The sequence below is a fragment of the Macrobrachium nipponense genome, chromosome 38, assembly GCF_015104395.2.
Source record: "Macrobrachium nipponense isolate FS-2020 chromosome 38, ASM1510439v2, whole genome shotgun sequence".
NCBI lineage: Eukaryota > Metazoa > Arthropoda > Malacostraca > Decapoda > Palaemonidae > Macrobrachium > Macrobrachium nipponense.
In genome coordinates this window covers 59,828,275-59,847,588 of record NC_061098.1, presented here as the reverse complement: position 1 = coordinate 59,847,588, position 19,314 = coordinate 59,828,275, and the positions used below count along the sequence as shown (strand labels likewise).

Sequence of the window (19,314 nt, the reverse complement as noted above, 5' to 3'; positions counted from 1 at the left end):
GGTTCAGTTAAAAGGAAGTCTGATTTAATGATTGAGTGAGCCACCAAAAAGGATAGAAGATGTTATGGTTTAAAAGTTGACTTATTAGCTTCGTAATCTTTTTCATGAAACAACCAGCTAATATAAACATGGCTGAGAAGCGACCTCACCCTACTCTCATCTAATTATGCTTGGATGAAAGTTACACTGAAGCTATGCAATGCTAAGGTTTAAAAGTTGCCTGATCTTCGCTCATTTAGAGCCTGTCGTCACCAGTGAAGATTGGCAAAATCGGGATTTTACAGTGCCTTAATTCCAATTACAGTTCCAATTACTTTCAGGACTTTGGTAAAACACTGCTAAATGCAATGCTCTGATTTAAAAGTAATATGACTTCATATGCAATCATGATTGGGTGAAAACAGCGATGAAAGGAGATGAACTCATGGTTTAAAGGTGTCTTGATTAATTCTAGGATGAAACCAATAACGAAGACAGAAAACATCAAGGTTTCAAAGCTACCTGATCACATGGCTGGTGTGAAGACTCAATTTGTAAACATTGACTTTTAACAAGAGTTTTATCCATGAACATTCACTGTGACCTCATACAGTACAGTCTTAGATAATTATTTCTATATTTTGATTTACATGTCAATATTCTTCTTTAGCAGTAAATGTACTGTTCTATTCGTGTGAGCAACTGCTTTCTATATTCGCCTTTCAGATTAAAGTTAGAGTATATTTTTGATGTTCTTCATGTAATACATCAGCTTCTGAGACCTGAATCAAATAGCAAGAAACTGAGGAGTTTTGAAATTGTAGAGACAATACTACTCATGAATAATGTCATGGCAGTTGTTAGGAATATTCCTTGTTTCTCTTTTGTGGAACAGGTACCTGTTGCACTTTGCAGTGAGTGACCGAGTGTGGGGTCAAGTGGATGTTGCTGCCAACGTTACTGTGGTGGTCAGGACCCTGACTCACGATGCCCTGACCCACGCTACCCCAGTCATTCTGACCCCTATCACTCCAGCCGACTTGACCAGGGGTTGGGCGCCCACAGTAAGTATTGCTGGAGATCCTTTAGTTTTAGGTTATTGATGAATCCGTTTTTGTGTTACTTAACCTTTTTTTCATTAGAAATTAGATGAAATATTGATAGAACGACCGTCATCGAAAATCTGCTTAGGTGGAAAACATCTAAGATTAATTTCACTAGGCATAATGCAGTGTTTTAACCTAATTTTGATCACAATTTCCAAGAAGGGCACTTAGCACAGATATCTTTTTATGCATATGTGTTAATTAAAAAAAAAAAAAAAAATCTAACATTTGAACTCTCATACCTTCCTTTCATAAAGGTCAAATGTGAGAGTAGAACATAATTTTGTTCATTACATTTAAACTGTGTGAGGTGAATGCAGTGTATTTTCCATGATACAGATTTAAATTAAATACGGTCAGCGTAATAAGCCTAGAGCTTAAAGGTCCAATATGAATTTCGGTTATGTTTAGGGTCAGTGTATGTGTATACTAACCTGTTAGCAGGAATGCACAAAAAACAATGAATATAAATTTGTCGCTACTCTTTTTTTCTTCTGCCTCATATGACGATGATGATGATCATTATTACTTTTTTATCCCCTACAAGAACGGAGGTGGTGGCCTTGGAAAACTCCTAGAAGCAGTTCACGACATAATTTCAGAAGGTCTTCCCTACAAAGTAGATGTCGTCAGCGTTTACGGGAATAACGCTCCTCCTGGAAGCACTTCGACCGTCTCCACTTCTCCAGAAACCGAATCCTCACCCAGTCACCCACAAGAAGGGGAACAACCAGTCAGTTCTAACTCATCCAGTGAGCCTCCAGCGCCAACAGTCTACGTCTGGGTGAGCGTGAAGAATGAAAAGGATGTTTTTGTAGATCCCGTCAGGCTTCAGGGCATGTTATCTCTCCACAAGGACAAGGCAAGTTGATTCTAAGTGTTTCATGAGGTTATGCAAGTTTACCATTATGTTCAATTAAAAGGCCCATCCCCACCCCTACCCACAAAAAAATATCCAGAAGCAATAATTACATTACATTCTATGGTAACTGAGATCGCATTTCTGTAAACAGAACCTGTTAGTTTTCTCTCATCATGGAAGCTGTTATAATGGAAAAATGCATTTAAATAATTTACTTAATTTTATCTGTTAGTTAATTCATTTTTAATTTTTTTAGTAGTGGGATCTTTTCTTTATTTCCCTTTACCTCCCTTTACTTCTTTCGAATGAGCACCATATTTTTTGGAAGCTCGAACTTCAAGTCAATGGCCCCTGTGGGCTTGTTCCATATGGAATGGGTTCATTTTCGGAATAATAATAATAATAATAATAATAATAATAATAATAATAATAATAATAATAATAATAATAATAATAATAATAACCACTGGGAGAAAATCCTTATACAGAAATACAAGAACAAAGGAAATATAGCAGGTAAAAACTACTGGGCTATCACTTGCCTACCATCACGTAAAAAAGAAAAAGAAAATTATTAATGTCATGTGTTAGTTTGTTTAGGGATGGGTATTATTGGTTAATAGAGAAATTATTTGTTTTTTTTTTTTTTTTTTTTTTTTTTTTTTTTTTTACAAAAAACCAATATCTAAAGCGTAAGTATTTGAAGGTAATGATTTACATGATAGTAAATAGCTGCTCAACAGTGAAATAAAAGGAACAGTTAAGTAGAAAGCAGTATAAGCAGCTTACGTGTCTTTCTTTTCCCGACGAAAGTTGGAGAAAGCCACTGGCCTCTCGGTGTCCCTGAAGGATCCGCCACCAGTCTTCGATGAGAAAGGACCCGCCGCCCAGCAGGTCCCTCAGACGGACGCGCTGAGTAGAGGGTATCCGCCGCACCTCGAAGGACCAGAGGACTCTTCTCTATCCACTCTCAAGTTGTCCTACGAAGACGCTGCCTCCGTCACCTCTTCGGCTTCGACAGCACTTCCTCTGCAGGTGGATCGGCTTTTCTTTGTGTCCATTCAAATTTATTGGCTTTATATTTTATTCTTGGCGAGAATTAAATATCGATTAAATAAGTTTCCCTTATCAGTTTTTCTCCTTTTGCTCAAGTAAGGTCATTTGTCCTTTTCCCTGGAGTGAATTTGATAGCATTTGCATTTGACTGTTTGTAGGTAACTACTATGACTCCTGGACGTCGGATTTGTCCTGGAAAAACTTTCCGAATCTTCATCGTCTTGATGTTTGGTGATTAAAAAACAAGACGGTTCTTGATAACTTTAAGATGCTTACGGATGACCTCTTGATAAGAAACTGGTCTCAAAATATTTTATTACAAGTTAACTGAGGTTTGGAAACTTCTACCTATATATATATATATATATATATATATATATATATATATATAATATATATATATATATATATATATATATATATATATATATGCATATATATGTGTGTGTGTGTCCAAATTTATTCAGATATATCATATTCGTATTCAGGACATGAAGAAATTAGATGATCAGAAATACAACGCGAAGGATGTGGTGCAACAACTAGAGAACTGCCCTTTGGAGTGTAATAAAATGTAAAAGGATTATTTTTTTCAAATTTGGAATTTAAACGAAAGGATTTCTAAAATAAAAAAAGATAGATATATAAACTTAATGGAAGGTCTGTATAATTGCAAAAAAGGAAATCCACACACACACACACACACACACACACACACACACACATATATATATATATATATTATATATATATATATATATATATATATATATATATATATATATATATATATATATATATGTGTGTGTGTGTGTGTGTGTGTGTGTGTGTGTGTGTGTGTATGCATGTATAAAAGTTGATTTCATAGTTCAGAGGCACCTCTTACAAAGATATCTCTTGAGAAAATATCCTGGAAGCCCCCCCCCCTTTTTTTTTTTTTTTTTTCAAAATCAAGTATCTATCCAAACACACGTGGCGTTACCAAAGCGTCGAGGGAGCCCCTGAAGGAGCCTCTTTCTTTGTAGGTTGTGGACGCGAACGTGACCTCGTTAGTGACTCCTCTCCTCATTCGAAGGCGCGAGTGTGGGTCCCGGGAGAGCTCGAGAGGCCGTGGCTTCGCTCTCCACGACTCAGACACCTGTGTTCCTTCCAGCTGCCTCAATGGAGGCAGGTGCCTCAGATTCCCTTCGGGAAGCAGGTGAGTTGCCTCAGATTAACTTTTAACTTTCAACAACTTTACGTCGTAACAGGAAAGACAGACACACACAGAGAGAGAGAGCGAGAGAGAGAGAGAGAGAGAGAGAGAGAGAGAGAGATACCGTGTGTTTGTGTGTGTTTCCACAATCGATATAGTACTAAGTAACACAATGGGTCATTGTTTATCATTACAAATGGACAATGAACAGGTGCTTCTTTCTATATATTAGATATTAGTATTCTCCATTTTGAATACATTTTCATTTAATAATCCTTAATTCTATAAGAATAATAGTTATTTGGTTGGATAAAAATCATATGGAGTCCTGGAATGTAAGAAAACGAAACTTGAAGTTAGTGTCAGTGAACCTTGTAAACATACTCTTGGGTATTTCAGAAAAAAATAGAGATTACTTTTTGGTATTTTATCCCCAAGTCATTGGGTTAAGTAATGATTATGCAGTCGGATATATTTGTATACTCATGAAATTATTGTTAGATGCCCAGCGTGATAACGAAAAGCAATATGTAGTATCATTTTCATATTCCTCCTTGAACCTATGGTAGGTGCGTGTGTCCAGGTGGTTCTTGGGGTCCCCAGTGCAAGATCCTTTCCAGGACCTTCCGTGGCTCTGGCTGGGTGTGGCTGAAACCTCTCCCTCCGTGTCTGCCCACGACGCTATCCCTTCGAGTCCTGACGAGCAGACCTCACGGGTTGCTTCTGTATTCTGGGCCCCTTGACCCACACTCTCAGCCTTTGGGGTCCTCTCACTGGAGTCTCCCGTCGCCCATGCTAGCTCTGCAAGTGGTCGAGAGGAAGCCTCAGCTCATCGTCGAAGGGATTGGCAGTTCTTTCGTTCTCGAAGTCAATGCGTCTGTCACCGACGGCGAGTGGCACACCATCCACCTTCACTTGCATTCACAGGTTAGTTGAATACACGTTGCTTGATGCGAGTGTCTTTGTCAGTGTAGGACTAAAAAGACCGTTGGGTTTTGACGGTCTTCGGACAATTACCAATGCGAAAACTTTTTCATTACTCATTCGGGACGAGGTAGGTACTCTTGCTGAAAACTAAGAAATGAACGTTAATGGTATGCTTTAGTTATTACTTCTATAGAAATAAATTTAGTTTCAATCTTAAAATATTCATATTTTTATTATATTCTGATATTGTCTATGTAAGCAGTGAATTACATACCTAATTGTTAGAAAAATGTTGTGGGCCGTAGCTAGGCCGAGAGAGAGAGAGAGAGAGAGAGAGAGAGAGAGAGAGAGAGAGAGAGAGAGAGAGAGAGGGCAAATTAGTTGCGTGCTGCGTATGTCAGTGGGAGAATGAAGTGTCCTTGTCTAGTTTTTTCCTTTGGTAATGAAAATTGAAAACGGGTATTATTACAAATTTCTCTGGCCACTGAGCACTCGGCAAATAAGCAGCAGTAGCATTCATTATTCAGTGTGTTCATGAGAGGAAACGCATTGTGAATGAAATATATTCATTAAAGTAATTCTGATGCTTAACTATAATAATAATACGTTCCTGAATTTTATGGATTTTAATCATTGTGAGACTTCATATTACTTTGCAGTTGCACTAAAAAGGGCAATGAAACTTACAGTATGAAGAAGTCATTTTGAGTTTAATTCCACTTTTTCAGAGGATAAGCTTTCTTAAAACCAGGCCCAATGTGAGTTAGATACAGCTACATTAAAGCAGAGGGATACTGCGGTTACCTCCCGATGAAAAATATTTCTCGCAAAATCTCGTTTCCAGGGAGTGGTTTTGATGGTGGACTTCTGTGGCCTCGGATGGGATGAGACGATCAGCGACGACTCTCACTGCGTTGCCAGGAAGTCCTGGGACCTTCCAGGAGGTCTGAAGGCGTGGGAGGCGCTGGGTCCTCTGCAAATAGGGGGTCTAGCCCAAGGACCACAGTGGTCAAAGGATTATGGATGGAGTCAAGCTCCTACACCTCATTCGCTTGATGGATGTCTTTCCAATCTCAATGTGAATGATCAGGTGAGGTCATTGAAGTCAGTATCCAAACTGATATTACTATATATAGTGTATAAATAAGAGTATCCCAGATGCCATTGTGATTTTGGTGTAAGTCAATCATTTCGTTCATGCAGAAGATGCGTAAAAAAAAAAAAAGTAAGACCAGCCTATTAACCTCATTCATGCTGTTAACAGCGCTAATAAAAGTGAGAACTTTATGATGAGTGAAAACATTTATTCATGTTTGTCGCTAAGACCTGAAAAGAAACTAACGACTAAGAAAATTGTGCGTGCGCACACGTTTGCGAGCTCATGTCCATACATGTATGTATGCCCAGAGATGTGCTGCAGTAAAGGTTTTCATCTAGATAAAGATTATATAGTGCTATATGTAGATGTAGACTAGATAGAGATATAGTTACAGGTATGCATATACACAGCTACATTAACATGTGCCAGTAGTGATGAAAGTGAAATGACAGTCTTGCAGCTTTATTGCAGTTAATGGACTTGGGCGAGCCAGCATTCAGCAAAGACAGCACAACTGGCTGCCAACCGCAAGAAACAGCGTGTCCAGGGGTCTCAGGGTCTTGTGGCATGAGAGGTGCCTGTGCAGGCGGACTGAACCACCCTGAGTGCCGCTGTGACCCTGGGTGGACAGGGCCCAGTTGCAACACCCCAACAGTCCCAGCCACTTTGCGGTCGAAATCGTACATGAAACTGGCGCTGTCCTTCACCCCTTCGTCTGGGGTCACGAGCGTCCAGTTGAGGGTCAGGGCGCTCGGAGAGCCGACGGGGATGCTCGTTCGTCTTGCTGCTCAGCACACACACCATTCGTTTACTGTTCAGGTACGTTAAGATCGGCCAAGTCTTTCTTAAATATAGCGAGGAAAAGAATATAAAATCTTGGCGAAAGCGAGTGTCATAACTTCATTCGGCCTTGCGACATCTCTAGTACGAGAAACACTATAAAATCACAAAATGCCGTGAAAATGGCTGTTTTATTATCGTTTCATAATCTACCCTCATCCTTGTACCACCCAATGTCAATGTAGTGTCTGGTGAATTTTTGATGCTTGACCAAAGGTTATTGAATCCTCATGACCTTATGAATCTTCTTATTTCTGTCATTCCACCCCTAGCTTCGAGCCGGAGTGGCATGCGCGTCAGTGTCCGGAGCAGGGTGGGCAGCCAGGGGTGCCTGCGTCGAGGGGAGGCCCGTGGGCGACGGTCACTGGCACACTGTCAGAGCAGAGAGACACGGGCATAATCTCCTCATCAGCGTCGATGGAGGAGACGAATGGCGGGTCAACAGATCGATCCCTTCTTTAGTGCCCGAGGAAACCAGTCTGCAGGAGGAGGATATCGTGGGTCCGCCTGTACCTTCGGAGATCGACAAGCTTGATGGAGTGACGGTCGGTGGACTTCCCGAGTTCCTGGGCGTCAAACTTGTGACTGTTGGAGATGACCTGCAAGACGGTGAGTAGGTGAGAGTTTCGGGTTGAATTTGAGTGGGAATGACAACTTCTTACTCAATGACAGTTTAATTTTTTTTGAAGTCATTTGACAGTTATCTCTCAATGAATTTAAAACGTGGAATTTTAAGTTTCAACTTTACCTTTCTTACTATCTTTCATCTTATTTTGTATGTTTTATATTTCGCAATCACTGACAGTTTAATGTTTCTGACAAAGAAGCAGGTTCGTAGCCCTTTCATTTTCATAGTACCATGCCAATGAAAAATTAAACACGACTCCAAAATGAAAGCGTGTGCATACATATATAAATACATATACATAAATACAAATTCACAAAACTTGGTTTCCTAGTCTGATATCAGTTTTTCAAAAACAAACCAATTAATACTTCATAACTTTTATGCCTATGCCCAGGTATCTATTTTCTTTAGTCACGACTCTTACATTTTCCAATTTGTTTTGCCTGATATATAAAAGTCAGTGGATTCATTTGAATATATATAATCTTAGAATCGTTTTTGCCCTGATTTCATATGCTTATATTTTTCCGAAATTTTCATTTCCTTAATGTACATCATTGTAAATTCATATACGTATACATATGTTATATTTTTTCCGAAATTTTCATTTCCTTAATGTACATCATTGTAAATTCATATACGTATACATATGTGTATATGTATACATGTCTATACACATATACATACAACATATATATATATATATATATATATATATATATATATATATATATATATTATATATATATATATATTATATATATATGCGTGACATCGTCCGCAGCATGCATAGACGACCTTAGAGTGTCAGATCGCCAGCTGCCGCTTCCCCCAGCAGTCAACGGCAGCACCTGGGGCCAAGTGACCACCTTAAATGGGTTCATGAAGGGGTGCAACCCTCCCCCCTCTTGCCTGAACACGACCTGTGATCCCCCGCTGTCCTGCCACGCCTCCTGGACGCAGCCTTCTTGCAGGTTAGTGCGTGGTTCTCGTATCCCGTGAGAGAATAAGGGTTGAGCTCAAGGTCTAGCGAAGACTATCCTCGTCTTCCGGAGATAGCTTTGCCTGCTGCAGTGTGTGTCAGTGGGTTCCTTGTACTGTCTTCGGTGTATGGCTATAGTGATAGTGTAAATGGCAGGTGATCAATCTGTTTTTCTTATGGCTTACGTATTACTGGAAACCCTATTACCTATTATATATATATATATATATATTATATATATATATATATATATATATATATATAATATATATTATATAATATATATATATATATATATATTGAGCCCACTCCCACCTTCGCTGCTATATATATATATATATATATATATATATATATATATATATATATATATATATATATATATATATATATATATATATATATATATATATATATATATATATATATATATATATATATATATATATATATATATATATATATATATATATATATTATATATATATATATATATATATATATATAATATATATATATATATATTTATATATATAGCTTAATAAATTCACATTAGATGCACGTTACTTAATCAAATAAGCGAATACCACAGGCAAATGATTAGTCGAAAGCGCTTGATTTCTGCCTATCATTATCCTGTGGTATTCGCTTATTTAATGAAGTCACGTGCATCTCTGTGATTTTTAAGCATATATTTATATATGTGTGTTGTGCATACATATATATATATATATATATATATATATATATATATTATATATATATATATATATTATTATATATAATATATATATATTATTTAATACATATATATATATATATATATATATATATATATTATATATATATATATATATATATATATATATATATGTATATATATATATATATAATAAATTATTATATATATTATAATATATATTATATATATATATATTATTTATTATATATGTATGAGAAAAATAAAGAAATATAGAGATAGTTATATAAAGAAAGATATAGCTAGACAGATCCACTTTATATGTATGTTGCTACAGATAGGCAAATAGATCAGACATACAGGTAAAATGTTGACAAAATTATGACGTGCGTAGCGCCTTTTATAAAGCAAATAAACGAGATGGAATATTTTCATTTAAATCGCTTTTGAATGATCAATTTCAATTCATATTGAAACTCAAGAAGTTCTCGAACGGAACGGAGAATCCAAAATGGATAACCATGCTTTTTACATTTAAATATTTTTTCCAATTATTTCTAGCTGCGGTTCCGGGCGACATCTGGTGGGATCTGCGTGTGAGGACACGAATGAGTGTCTGATGGAGCCGTGTCTGCACGGAGGGACCTGCCATGACCTCAGGCCAGGCTACCTTTGCCTCTGCAGGCCGAACCACTTCGGCAGCAACTGCGAGTGGACTGAACTCTCCAGCACAGGCCACCCACTAACCGCGCCAGCAGCCATAGCGGCCGTTACGCTGTCGCTCCTCGTTTTAGGTGAGTTATCTCCCCCGTTACTTCCTTCCCCCCTGTTAACAGCCCCCGCCCCACGTCCTTAACAGCCTATCGATGATTCCCCCGAGCGCCGTTATGGAGCGACCCCAGCAACCATTAGGAAATAACTGTCGCTTCAATTCTGCCTCAGAGCCATTTCTTTTGTTAGTTATTTATCTTTTTTCCCATCCTCGTAACCCCCCCGTCCCGCCCCCTTTCCGAAATTCGCCGACGATCACATCACAGAACCATTTTTTTCTTCGAACTGACGGCTCCTCTCGTTCGCTGCTTCTCTGGCCGGGATATCAAGTGTTCTGAAGTCAGATCCTAGACTCATTTGGGGCTTATTTATGTCGGCCCCTTTTCTTGAAGGCTGCTGCCTTCCTTTTTTTGTTTTGATTTTGTTTTCCTTTTTGGCGAGGCTTTCCCTGCCTGGAACGCTGTGTGAAACTCATCTCTGGAAGGGATCCAGTCATTGCCTGGTCACTGAAGCTATTGTTGTGGTTTGAGTAGGGAAGGATATATGACTTTCTCTCTCTCTCTCTCTCTCTCTCTCTCTCTCTCTATAAGGATATCAAGATTTTATCTTTGCGTTTTCGTCAATCTTTGGAGATCTCTCGTCATGGCGCCTCTCTGTTCAGATACAAAGGTTACTCCCGCACCATACACACTATGCAAATTTAATCTCGAACACATTATATGTATAAAGTTTCATATTGCAAATTTAATATTTTAACTGAACAAAGTTTGCTCTCATATAATGAATACCATCCTTCATACAGCTATAAAGAGAGAGAGAGAGAGAGAGAGAGAGAGAGAGAGAGAGAGAGAGAGAGAGAAGAAGTTATTACATTTGCATATGACGCTAAGGGTATCTATATAATAGACGCTAAGGGTATCTATATAATAATGCAAGCGAACATTCCTTGACTCAGGAAAGAAAATCGAAGTCTTTCCATACACACGCACACGTCTTACCTCTTTCTTTCCCCCTGTCTCTACACACACACACACACACACACACACATACACTTCTTTCAAGGGCATCATGCTACTTGTATATAGGAAACAACCACGACGATTATAGCTTTTGTTGTTTTATTTGACACCTTGAATAGCCACATGGCTTATCTCCACCCGTCTCCTAGTTCTCTTGGGAGTGTGTCTCTCCATACGACACCACCGACTACGAACAGCCAGGGCTTTGGGTCGCCAGGAGACGCAACAGAGCCCCGACAAGACTCCATCATAGCCGTCAAAATAGGAAGCAAAGGATCGGTGATGACTCTGGACTCGGAGAAGAAGGAAATGTTCCTGGGGCTGAGGAGCGGATGGAAGGAAACGGGCGGAATAACCAAAGCGATGATGATGACCACCAAAAGAAAAGGACCCGAGGACGAGTCCCACACCACCTTCCTCGAGCTGCTCAAACTCTCTCGGGCCAAACCTGCCAAGGAGACCAGAGGTCAGTCATTATTTGGAATCCCCTTCAGTTCTTCCTCTCTATATAGTTTTCGTGAATGAATAAATATGTTTATTTTTCCTAACGTAATTTTATGAGGGAACGGGGTGTTTCTACTAAAGTAGCTGTGTAAGAAATAAAAAAAAAATCAGGGAAAAAGTAGGTATGTGAATAAATATGTTTATTTTTCCTAACGTAATTTTATGAGGGGAACTGGGTGTTCTACTCAAATGTAAGCTTTATAAATAAATGAAAAAAATCAGGGAAAAAGTAGGTATTTGATATTATTTAACAGAATACAAGGAATAATACTCCGTGATTCACAGCGGATAGAATACTGTGAGCAGGTTGTTGAATTCTGATATTTGAATCTTTATATCCAGTAGATCCATTTTTCCCTTTATACTATTCTCTGGATAATTCAAGTTCATATTTTACTATGACAAAAATACAATCTAATTTTTTTTATTTGTTTCCTTTTGGAAGGAGGTAATGCTGTATCCAGCAGTGGAGTCAGTGCTGCTGTTATCACTTCTGCCGGAGTCAGCTCCAGTAAAGACATTGCTCGGGTGATGCCCGCTGAGCATCAACATCACCACTTACCAGGGGAAGACCTAAGAAATTATGCATACGAGGGCGATGGGTCGTCTTCGGGATCTCTTACGTCTACTATTTCTGGTAATGATGAAATTAATTCGTCATTATGACACTGGTACATAAAAATATACATGCATATACACATAAAAATGCATGCACACATGTAAAGCAGATGCATACACACACACAGTTGCTCTAGAAGGTGATTGGTATTTGTTATTTTTCCACAAATATTTATTGTAGTAGCATGGCCTACCTCCATCCTTTCTCAAACACATTAGAATTGACTAATTATTATGCTAATCATTATGTGCACGACTAATTATCTGGATGTCTACACCTCCCTTCAAAGGGGCTACTACTAGATAAACTCCAAAAATGCAGCAGGAGGGATTGTACCACCTGATAATACCATTGTATATATGGCTGACAAAGGAGAGTTGCTACAGGGGAATCTCTCTCAATGCTTCAACCAAGAGGCAGTAGATCAATAAACCACTCACCAAAGGGCCAATGTTAGCTGAGCTGATCCTCCACAACAGTCTTTCTGCTAGTGGCATAGCAAACTGCCTACTCTTGCTTCCCCTTGCCAACTGAGATAACACCCCCCTATCCCCCCTACTTCTTGACAAACACCACTACAATTGTGTAGCTGCACTTGTGGTATTGCTCATTATGACCAAAGTAACAACTAAATGGCATATGTCAACAGACTGGTGTGGAGTCTGGTGGCTGATATCCCTTCACTTCTCTTTGTTGACAAGGCAGCACAGGAGTGGGTGGTTTACCATGCCATTCAGATACCTGCCAGATGCACATTTCCAAGCAAGACTAAGTGTAGCCAACAGGGCCAGTCAGTAGGGAAAGTGTGGTCTCTGCACACTTAAATGAAGGAGAGGCTGGTAGAGCTTTAAGCTCCAGTGTTGGACCATTTCACCACACGGCTACAAAGGAAGCTCCTTGTGTTCTCATTTCCCATGCTAATTCCCTAGGCAGAGCTGAAAGAAACATGACGACACCCCTAGGACAGTCTAAATGATTCCACCCCTGTTCTATTCTGTGTGACTAATTATGCGATCAATTAAATACTGATCACGCTGAGGCTCCAAACGACCATGGTAGTTCTTGGTTGGGTTTTTAACTGGGTAGTTCCTCGATTATCTGAATCTCCTGGTGGAGTCATGTAGAGATTTTCTTCTGGCCTACTTTCCTTCATCAGCCACAAATACAGATATTCCCAGGCTAAACAATCCTTCTAGCCACACATTTCGAGATTGTTCCTGGAGAAAGGAGGTTTTTTTGCTTGATTTCAACAATTAAGTACCTCTGACACTCCTCTGTTATTTTCCAGTGGGTTATCTTTAGTTATAGGCGTACACACAGAAGTGGTCTTCCTCCAATCTAAGCCTCTATTCAGCCAATTGCAAACTTCCTTATCTTTTTTCATCTAGACAAGCTCCAAGTAGTCTATGTGACAAAATACTATTTTCTTTCCTCAAGCCAGGTCATCAGATTGAAAGCATGGCTCTCTCTGCTTTGAGCAGTCTTTCCTTCCCAGGAGCTTTGGCTTTAAGTGAAAGCTGTAAAACCAGGATCTTTGGGAGCCGTGCCCTTGTTGAAGTATGTTGGTGAGTTTACAATGCTTGTCTTGTTCAGACTGGCATTCAGAGGGTTGAATCTTTCTTGTTCTTGTTGGTTTATGAGTTTATTGCTGCCATACAGTTTCAGAACCAGTCAGTTTTTGGCAATAGAGCTTGCCTGTTCTCTACCTCTGGGGCTTAGTTGGTGATGACCCAGATGAGATACTTTTAAACCTGGTTCAAGCTAAAAGGTACTATCAAAGAAATACCCAAAGTCACAGGCCAGTGTCCCAGCACTTTTTTGTTTATACCAAAAGTACAGGTAAATAAATAGTTGCCCTGAAGCAATCAAATGACCTTATAAATTTTATAGTGAGGATGATAATTGTTCAGTTCAAGAGCTTGTGAGATTGCTTAGCATTTCAGAGTAACTTTTGGTAGATAATGAAGGTAGGTGTCTGTAAATATTGGGCAACCTTTACCTTATCCTACTGGAGGGATATTGCCCTCAAGTCCCTGGCCAATTCCCTCTGAGGACCTATGGGTTTTTTCTTAATATGTTACATAATCCTCCAAGCTCCTTAAAAAAAAAAGAATTCTCCTAGATACTTATAGGGGATGAGATTGGTGTGAATAGTAGATTGGCTGTCTTTTCCTCTTCCTCCTTCTGGAGGCCAGCAGCTCATGCTAAATACATGCAGTATTAAGTATAGTTGCAGGAGAATACATAATCGAGCACCAGATCTTAAAAGCTTCTGCTATTGAGTAGGGAAACGGGGTGGAGAAACGGCAGTGGAGTTATGTGAATTTCAGCAACGATTTTCACAAGATTTAGTAGCATTCTGATTGAACTTGCCAGGCAGTTCAGACAGGCCCCCACCTAAAGCGTTTAAATCCTACATTGGGGGTGATAGTTTGTATTTTGAACAATTAAAAAAATAACTAATTTATCATAACTATACTGAAGAATACTCATACATAAAAGACTTTGGTTTGTGTGGCATCAGAAAACAAAAATCACATTTTTCTCTTAATTCGAATCTAAAGATATATGCCCTAGTCACACATACCACTAAATTATCGTCTCAGTGAAGTTCGTACAGTGTAATTATACCAAATTGTGAATAAGTTTAATTCCATTTGCTTTTGCAACATTGTATTCATCATTAATTAACATACAAGTTATTTATAAACCAATCTTAACTAGATTATTAGCTACTAAAACTTGCTGTTATAAAAAATACACAGAGAGCAATAATAAAATACTTTACATTTCCATCCTCTTTCTCTACAAACGGTGTTGTAAAAACACTATTGAAATTACTTACTGTGGTTTGTGTCAGGTGCTCTCAACATTGCTGGCCTCAGTTAAGTTAAGTTGTCTTTATTCACTTGTTCCAGGTTTAAGAGCCGAATTAGAATGTGAGGAACCAGGCAAAATTATAGCTGCTGAATTTGTTGAAGTAATGGACCTCTTGAAGAACCTTCCTGTGGCTCCTAAATCCTCCATCCTTCTTGCGAGACTCAAAGAAAAACGAACTGTAGCGAAGGAGGACAGAGACCCAGAAGTCATATCCACAGTGCCACTGGGGTCACTGAAGAGAGGAGAGGGTTGGAGCACAGAGCAGAGAGCAGAACGCTGTCAACACTCTTCCTCGCCTCCAACTGACTCTTCTGGGTCTTTTCCTCGTCCTCCAAAGGAGGTCAGGAACGTCGAGGTGCCTTCTGCCTCCAAGGGTCCAGAGTTGGTTAGTAATAAAGACAAGCTCACTACAGCCTGCTGACGCCAACCTTGTTGATTTTCTTTGTTTCCAAAAGCATGAACAGTTTTAGTTGCCGTTGACTGTGATGTGACTGGTAAGTGTCGAAATTTCACAGAGAACTTGCAATATTGTTATATTCAGTTTGCTACATTCAGTATAGACATTGTACAAATAACCAGTTTTGCACCAAAAATATGAGAATAACATTTTTTTAATCATCCATAATTACCGTCTACGTAATAGGTTTTTTAAACAAAAGTGAATAACATTTAGATGTTTTATACATTTATATAACAGCTGTAATATAGATGTTTAAATAAAACATGGTTTCATTAACCTCCAGAAGAAAGCCTTTATTTCAAAATGACGACTTTCAATTCACTGAAAGCGAATCTAACTTCCAAGAAGCTAACCAAGTTTCTTTTTTTTTCTTTTGTTCTAAGTTCGGAAATAAAAATTGTATTAATTATGAACTGATTTCCTCGCTGGAACTCATAAATATCAATGAATCTAACTGAAACCCAATGTCTGATACTATGTATGTCGGATACTATGGATATCGTTATTAAGAATAACTAATAATAAACGAAGTAGTCATGGAATATTTTGAAAGAGGATGGCAATTGGTAAACTTCTCTCCCTTATATATTCGAGGTCCGTCGTGAAATTAACGACGATATTATTCCAGCAACAATAAAACAACTAACACGTTTCACTGACTATGAGTTAAGATTCCATTCCAGAACTTTGGGAATAAAATGAATTTATCATGAATTAAAAGTTATTTTATCTGGAACTGAAAGTAAAAAACAATACTAGCTAATTTCATTTGGAATTTTACACATTCGTTAATTCAATGATAAAGTTATGGACTTGGGTATACAACGGTTAAAAATATAATAGTAGTAAAAAATAAATCCCAGTACCACGGACACTTCCCTGTTTGTGTTTGCTCTTTCCTGTTCTTTGATGAAAGTGAGATTCGGAGGCTCAGAAGACCAGGTAACATCACCAGGGATAAAAGAAATAATATATTTTTTTTGACAGCGTTTTTATTAAAATACACTAAAAAGTACAAAATAATTTTTCGATACACCAGGATATTCTTAAATTAATCATGAGTTCAAAAATAAAAGAGTGGGCGCCGAACATGGAAAGGAATGCTACAAGAAATAACAAAAAATTTCTTTTCTTGTAATTTCCTTCCATGTTTGGCGCCCACGCTTTTATGTCAGTAGACATGATTAGTTATTAGAAAATCTTGGTGTCTCAAAAACCTATTTTCTAAACTTATAGTGCATTTTATAAGTGTTTAAATTTTTTTTATTTTATACTTTTGAATTTTGACAGAAATTGCCAAGACAAAGAAGGTTTGAAAAATCCGTAGATTTATTAACTTATTCTACTGAGTCAAAGAAGGTATAAAAAACCCGAAGATTTCCATGCAAATTTTGAGATACTGGGAGAGGTCACTGTAAAGTTACTAGAGGTCACTGCTGATCTGCTGATCATGTAAGGCTGTATTGTCACAGGGACAGAGTAGCCATGTAAGATTCCATGTCAATCGGACGAAGGGAACAGGTCCAAAATTGAATTTCAAGTTTTGACCCAAAAAGACAGATGCAGAAATCAAGTTAAATAAAGGCAGGTCAAAAGAGGGATGACAAAGTAACACTGAAGCATCAGCATCATTTCGGTTCTAGAATATCTACGTACAAGCAAGACTTAATCTTTTCCAATATATTTATTTCTATGTGCGAGTTCAATTACTAAAAACGTTCCGTCAAGAAGTGTCCATACAGTCAATTATAGATAGGTGTCCGGTAAAGGTAGTAAACTAGAAGATAACATATTTCCTAAGTGAGAGTCCTGTATTCATTTTCAAAACAACCTGGCGGGGGCTAAACTGTTTAATACACAGAAACAAAAGTGGAGAAGGTAAATACATGATATGTTGCAGTCAGAAAAAAGTTGTAAGCATAACAATAAGAATATATAAAAGTAATTCAATATAAAGTGGGAATGCATTTATATATAGCTACTGAATTATAAAGAAGCGTATATATAAATATATATATATATATATATATATATATATATATATATATATATATATATATATATCTGCAACTGATCTATCCCTTGGAAAACGGAGTCTTGATAGAAAGAGTAAAACCAGCACTTGTACATAAAACATCCTTTATTTTCTTATGACTACCGTTTTCGGAGTAACTGTCTCCATCATCAGGTCTATACAAAAACACAGAAAGAAAAAAAAAAATTAAAAATCACTAAATTACGATCGATCATTAGAATGAAGAAGTGTTACACAAAGGTTACATTGTATATATAATAAAAACAAAGTAATGTACAAGCATAAAAAAGGGAAAGTAAGCAATATTAAAAAATAAATAAATAAATAAATATATAAATAAATACCTGCATCATGAAGGCATACAAACATACACACTAAAAATTTAAAAACACAGCATCTCCGTGGACCTCTCGTTGTTACTGAGGGAAGGTTTCAACTTTAAAAGTGTAAGAGACTTTCTACTATTGCCACTCCATGGGGGCCACTCGACTAGAGAGAATGGAAAATGAATCTAACCTAAGAGGGTGATCACTATTTTCTGCGTGATCCCGTATGGCACTGAATGGTGGTTTTGCTAAAAGCCTGTTTGTCCTAACTGATCTTCCCAAGTGTTCAAACCATCGTACACGTGCTTGGCGCTTTGTTTTCCCCACGTAAATTGCATTACAGCAATTGCACTCGTATTTATATACAACATGAGACTGTAGTTCTGGGGGTACGATGTCTTTGTACTTGAACAAACCACCAATAGTATACTTAGGCTTGAACACTACCCTAACATTAACTTGAGGATAAAATTCTCTTAAAAGTTTTAGTAGTCTATTTTTAACAGAAAAACTCTTATTACCATAGAAAAACATGGTAAAATACAGTACTGCTTTATTGGCTTTTAAAATGGAAACTTTCGGGAACAATAACTTTTCCCTTTTTTATGCTTGTACATTACTTTGTTTTTATTATATATACAATGTAACCTTTGTGTAACACTTCTTCATTCTAATGATCGATCGTAATTTAGTGATTTTTAATTTTTTTTTTTCTTTCTGTGTTTTTGTATAGACCTGATGATGGAGACAGTTACTCCGAAACCGGTAGTCATAAGAAAATAAAGGATGTTTTATGTACAAGTGCTGGTTTTACTCTTTCTATATATATATATATATATATATATATATATATATATATATATATATATATATAATATATATGAAAATATTTAATTGCAAATATAAAATTTGTAAATAGATAAATATAAATGTGAACGTATGTAAAGTTAATTGTAAACATGAAAGTAAAAATATGAAATTTTTTATTTTAATTGATGCAGATTTATATGATTAAAAATGTAAATAACTCTAATGAGTACACTTGTTGTATGCAGATTGAGAAAATAATTTATTCTATCAATTAATAGGGGTCAAATATGAAAAGTATGTAAGAGTATGTAGAAATATTGTGTTAAATACCATTACAAAAACTTGTGAATGAAAAATATAATATTGAAGACATGAATGTGAAGATAAGAAAAATTTGTAAATATCAATTCACTTATATATAAATATCAATATCATGAATATATAAAGTTACAAAATTGAAATATATATGTTTGAACAAAAACAAAAATATATAACAATGAAAAAATAAGGAGGAAA

General features: G+C 37.2%; 2 protein-coding genes across 2 annotated transcripts in view; one reads left to right on the top strand and one right to left on the bottom strand.

Annotated features, from left to right (window-relative positions):
• The window catches only part of LOC135209489 (neural-cadherin-like), a 149,998-nt gene extending 138,446 nt beyond the window's left edge, over positions 1–11,552 (top strand). Inside the window, exons 14-24 of the mRNA XM_064242143.1 lie at positions 875–1,043; positions 1,633–1,947; positions 2,761–2,982; positions 4,029–4,201; positions 4,768–5,125; positions 5,970–6,215; positions 6,696–7,043; positions 7,337–7,673; positions 8,477–8,666; positions 9,936–10,168; positions 11,314–11,552. Coding sequence (XP_064098213.1) covers positions 875–1,043; positions 1,633–1,947; positions 2,761–2,982; positions 4,029–4,201; positions 4,768–5,125; positions 5,970–6,215; positions 6,696–7,043; positions 7,337–7,673; positions 8,477–8,666; positions 9,936–10,168; positions 11,314–11,417 — 2,695 coding nt within the window. The 3' untranslated portion in view covers positions 11,418–11,552. The remainder of the gene's footprint in view (positions 1–874; positions 1,044–1,632; positions 1,948–2,760; positions 2,983–4,028; positions 4,202–4,767; positions 5,126–5,969; positions 6,216–6,695; positions 7,044–7,336; positions 7,674–8,476; positions 8,667–9,935; positions 10,169–11,313) is intronic.
• The window catches only part of LOC135209741 (thiol S-methyltransferase TMT1B-like), a 597,585-nt gene that overhangs the window by 528,025 nt on the left and 50,246 nt on the right, over positions 1–19,314 (bottom strand). The window lies entirely within an intron of this gene.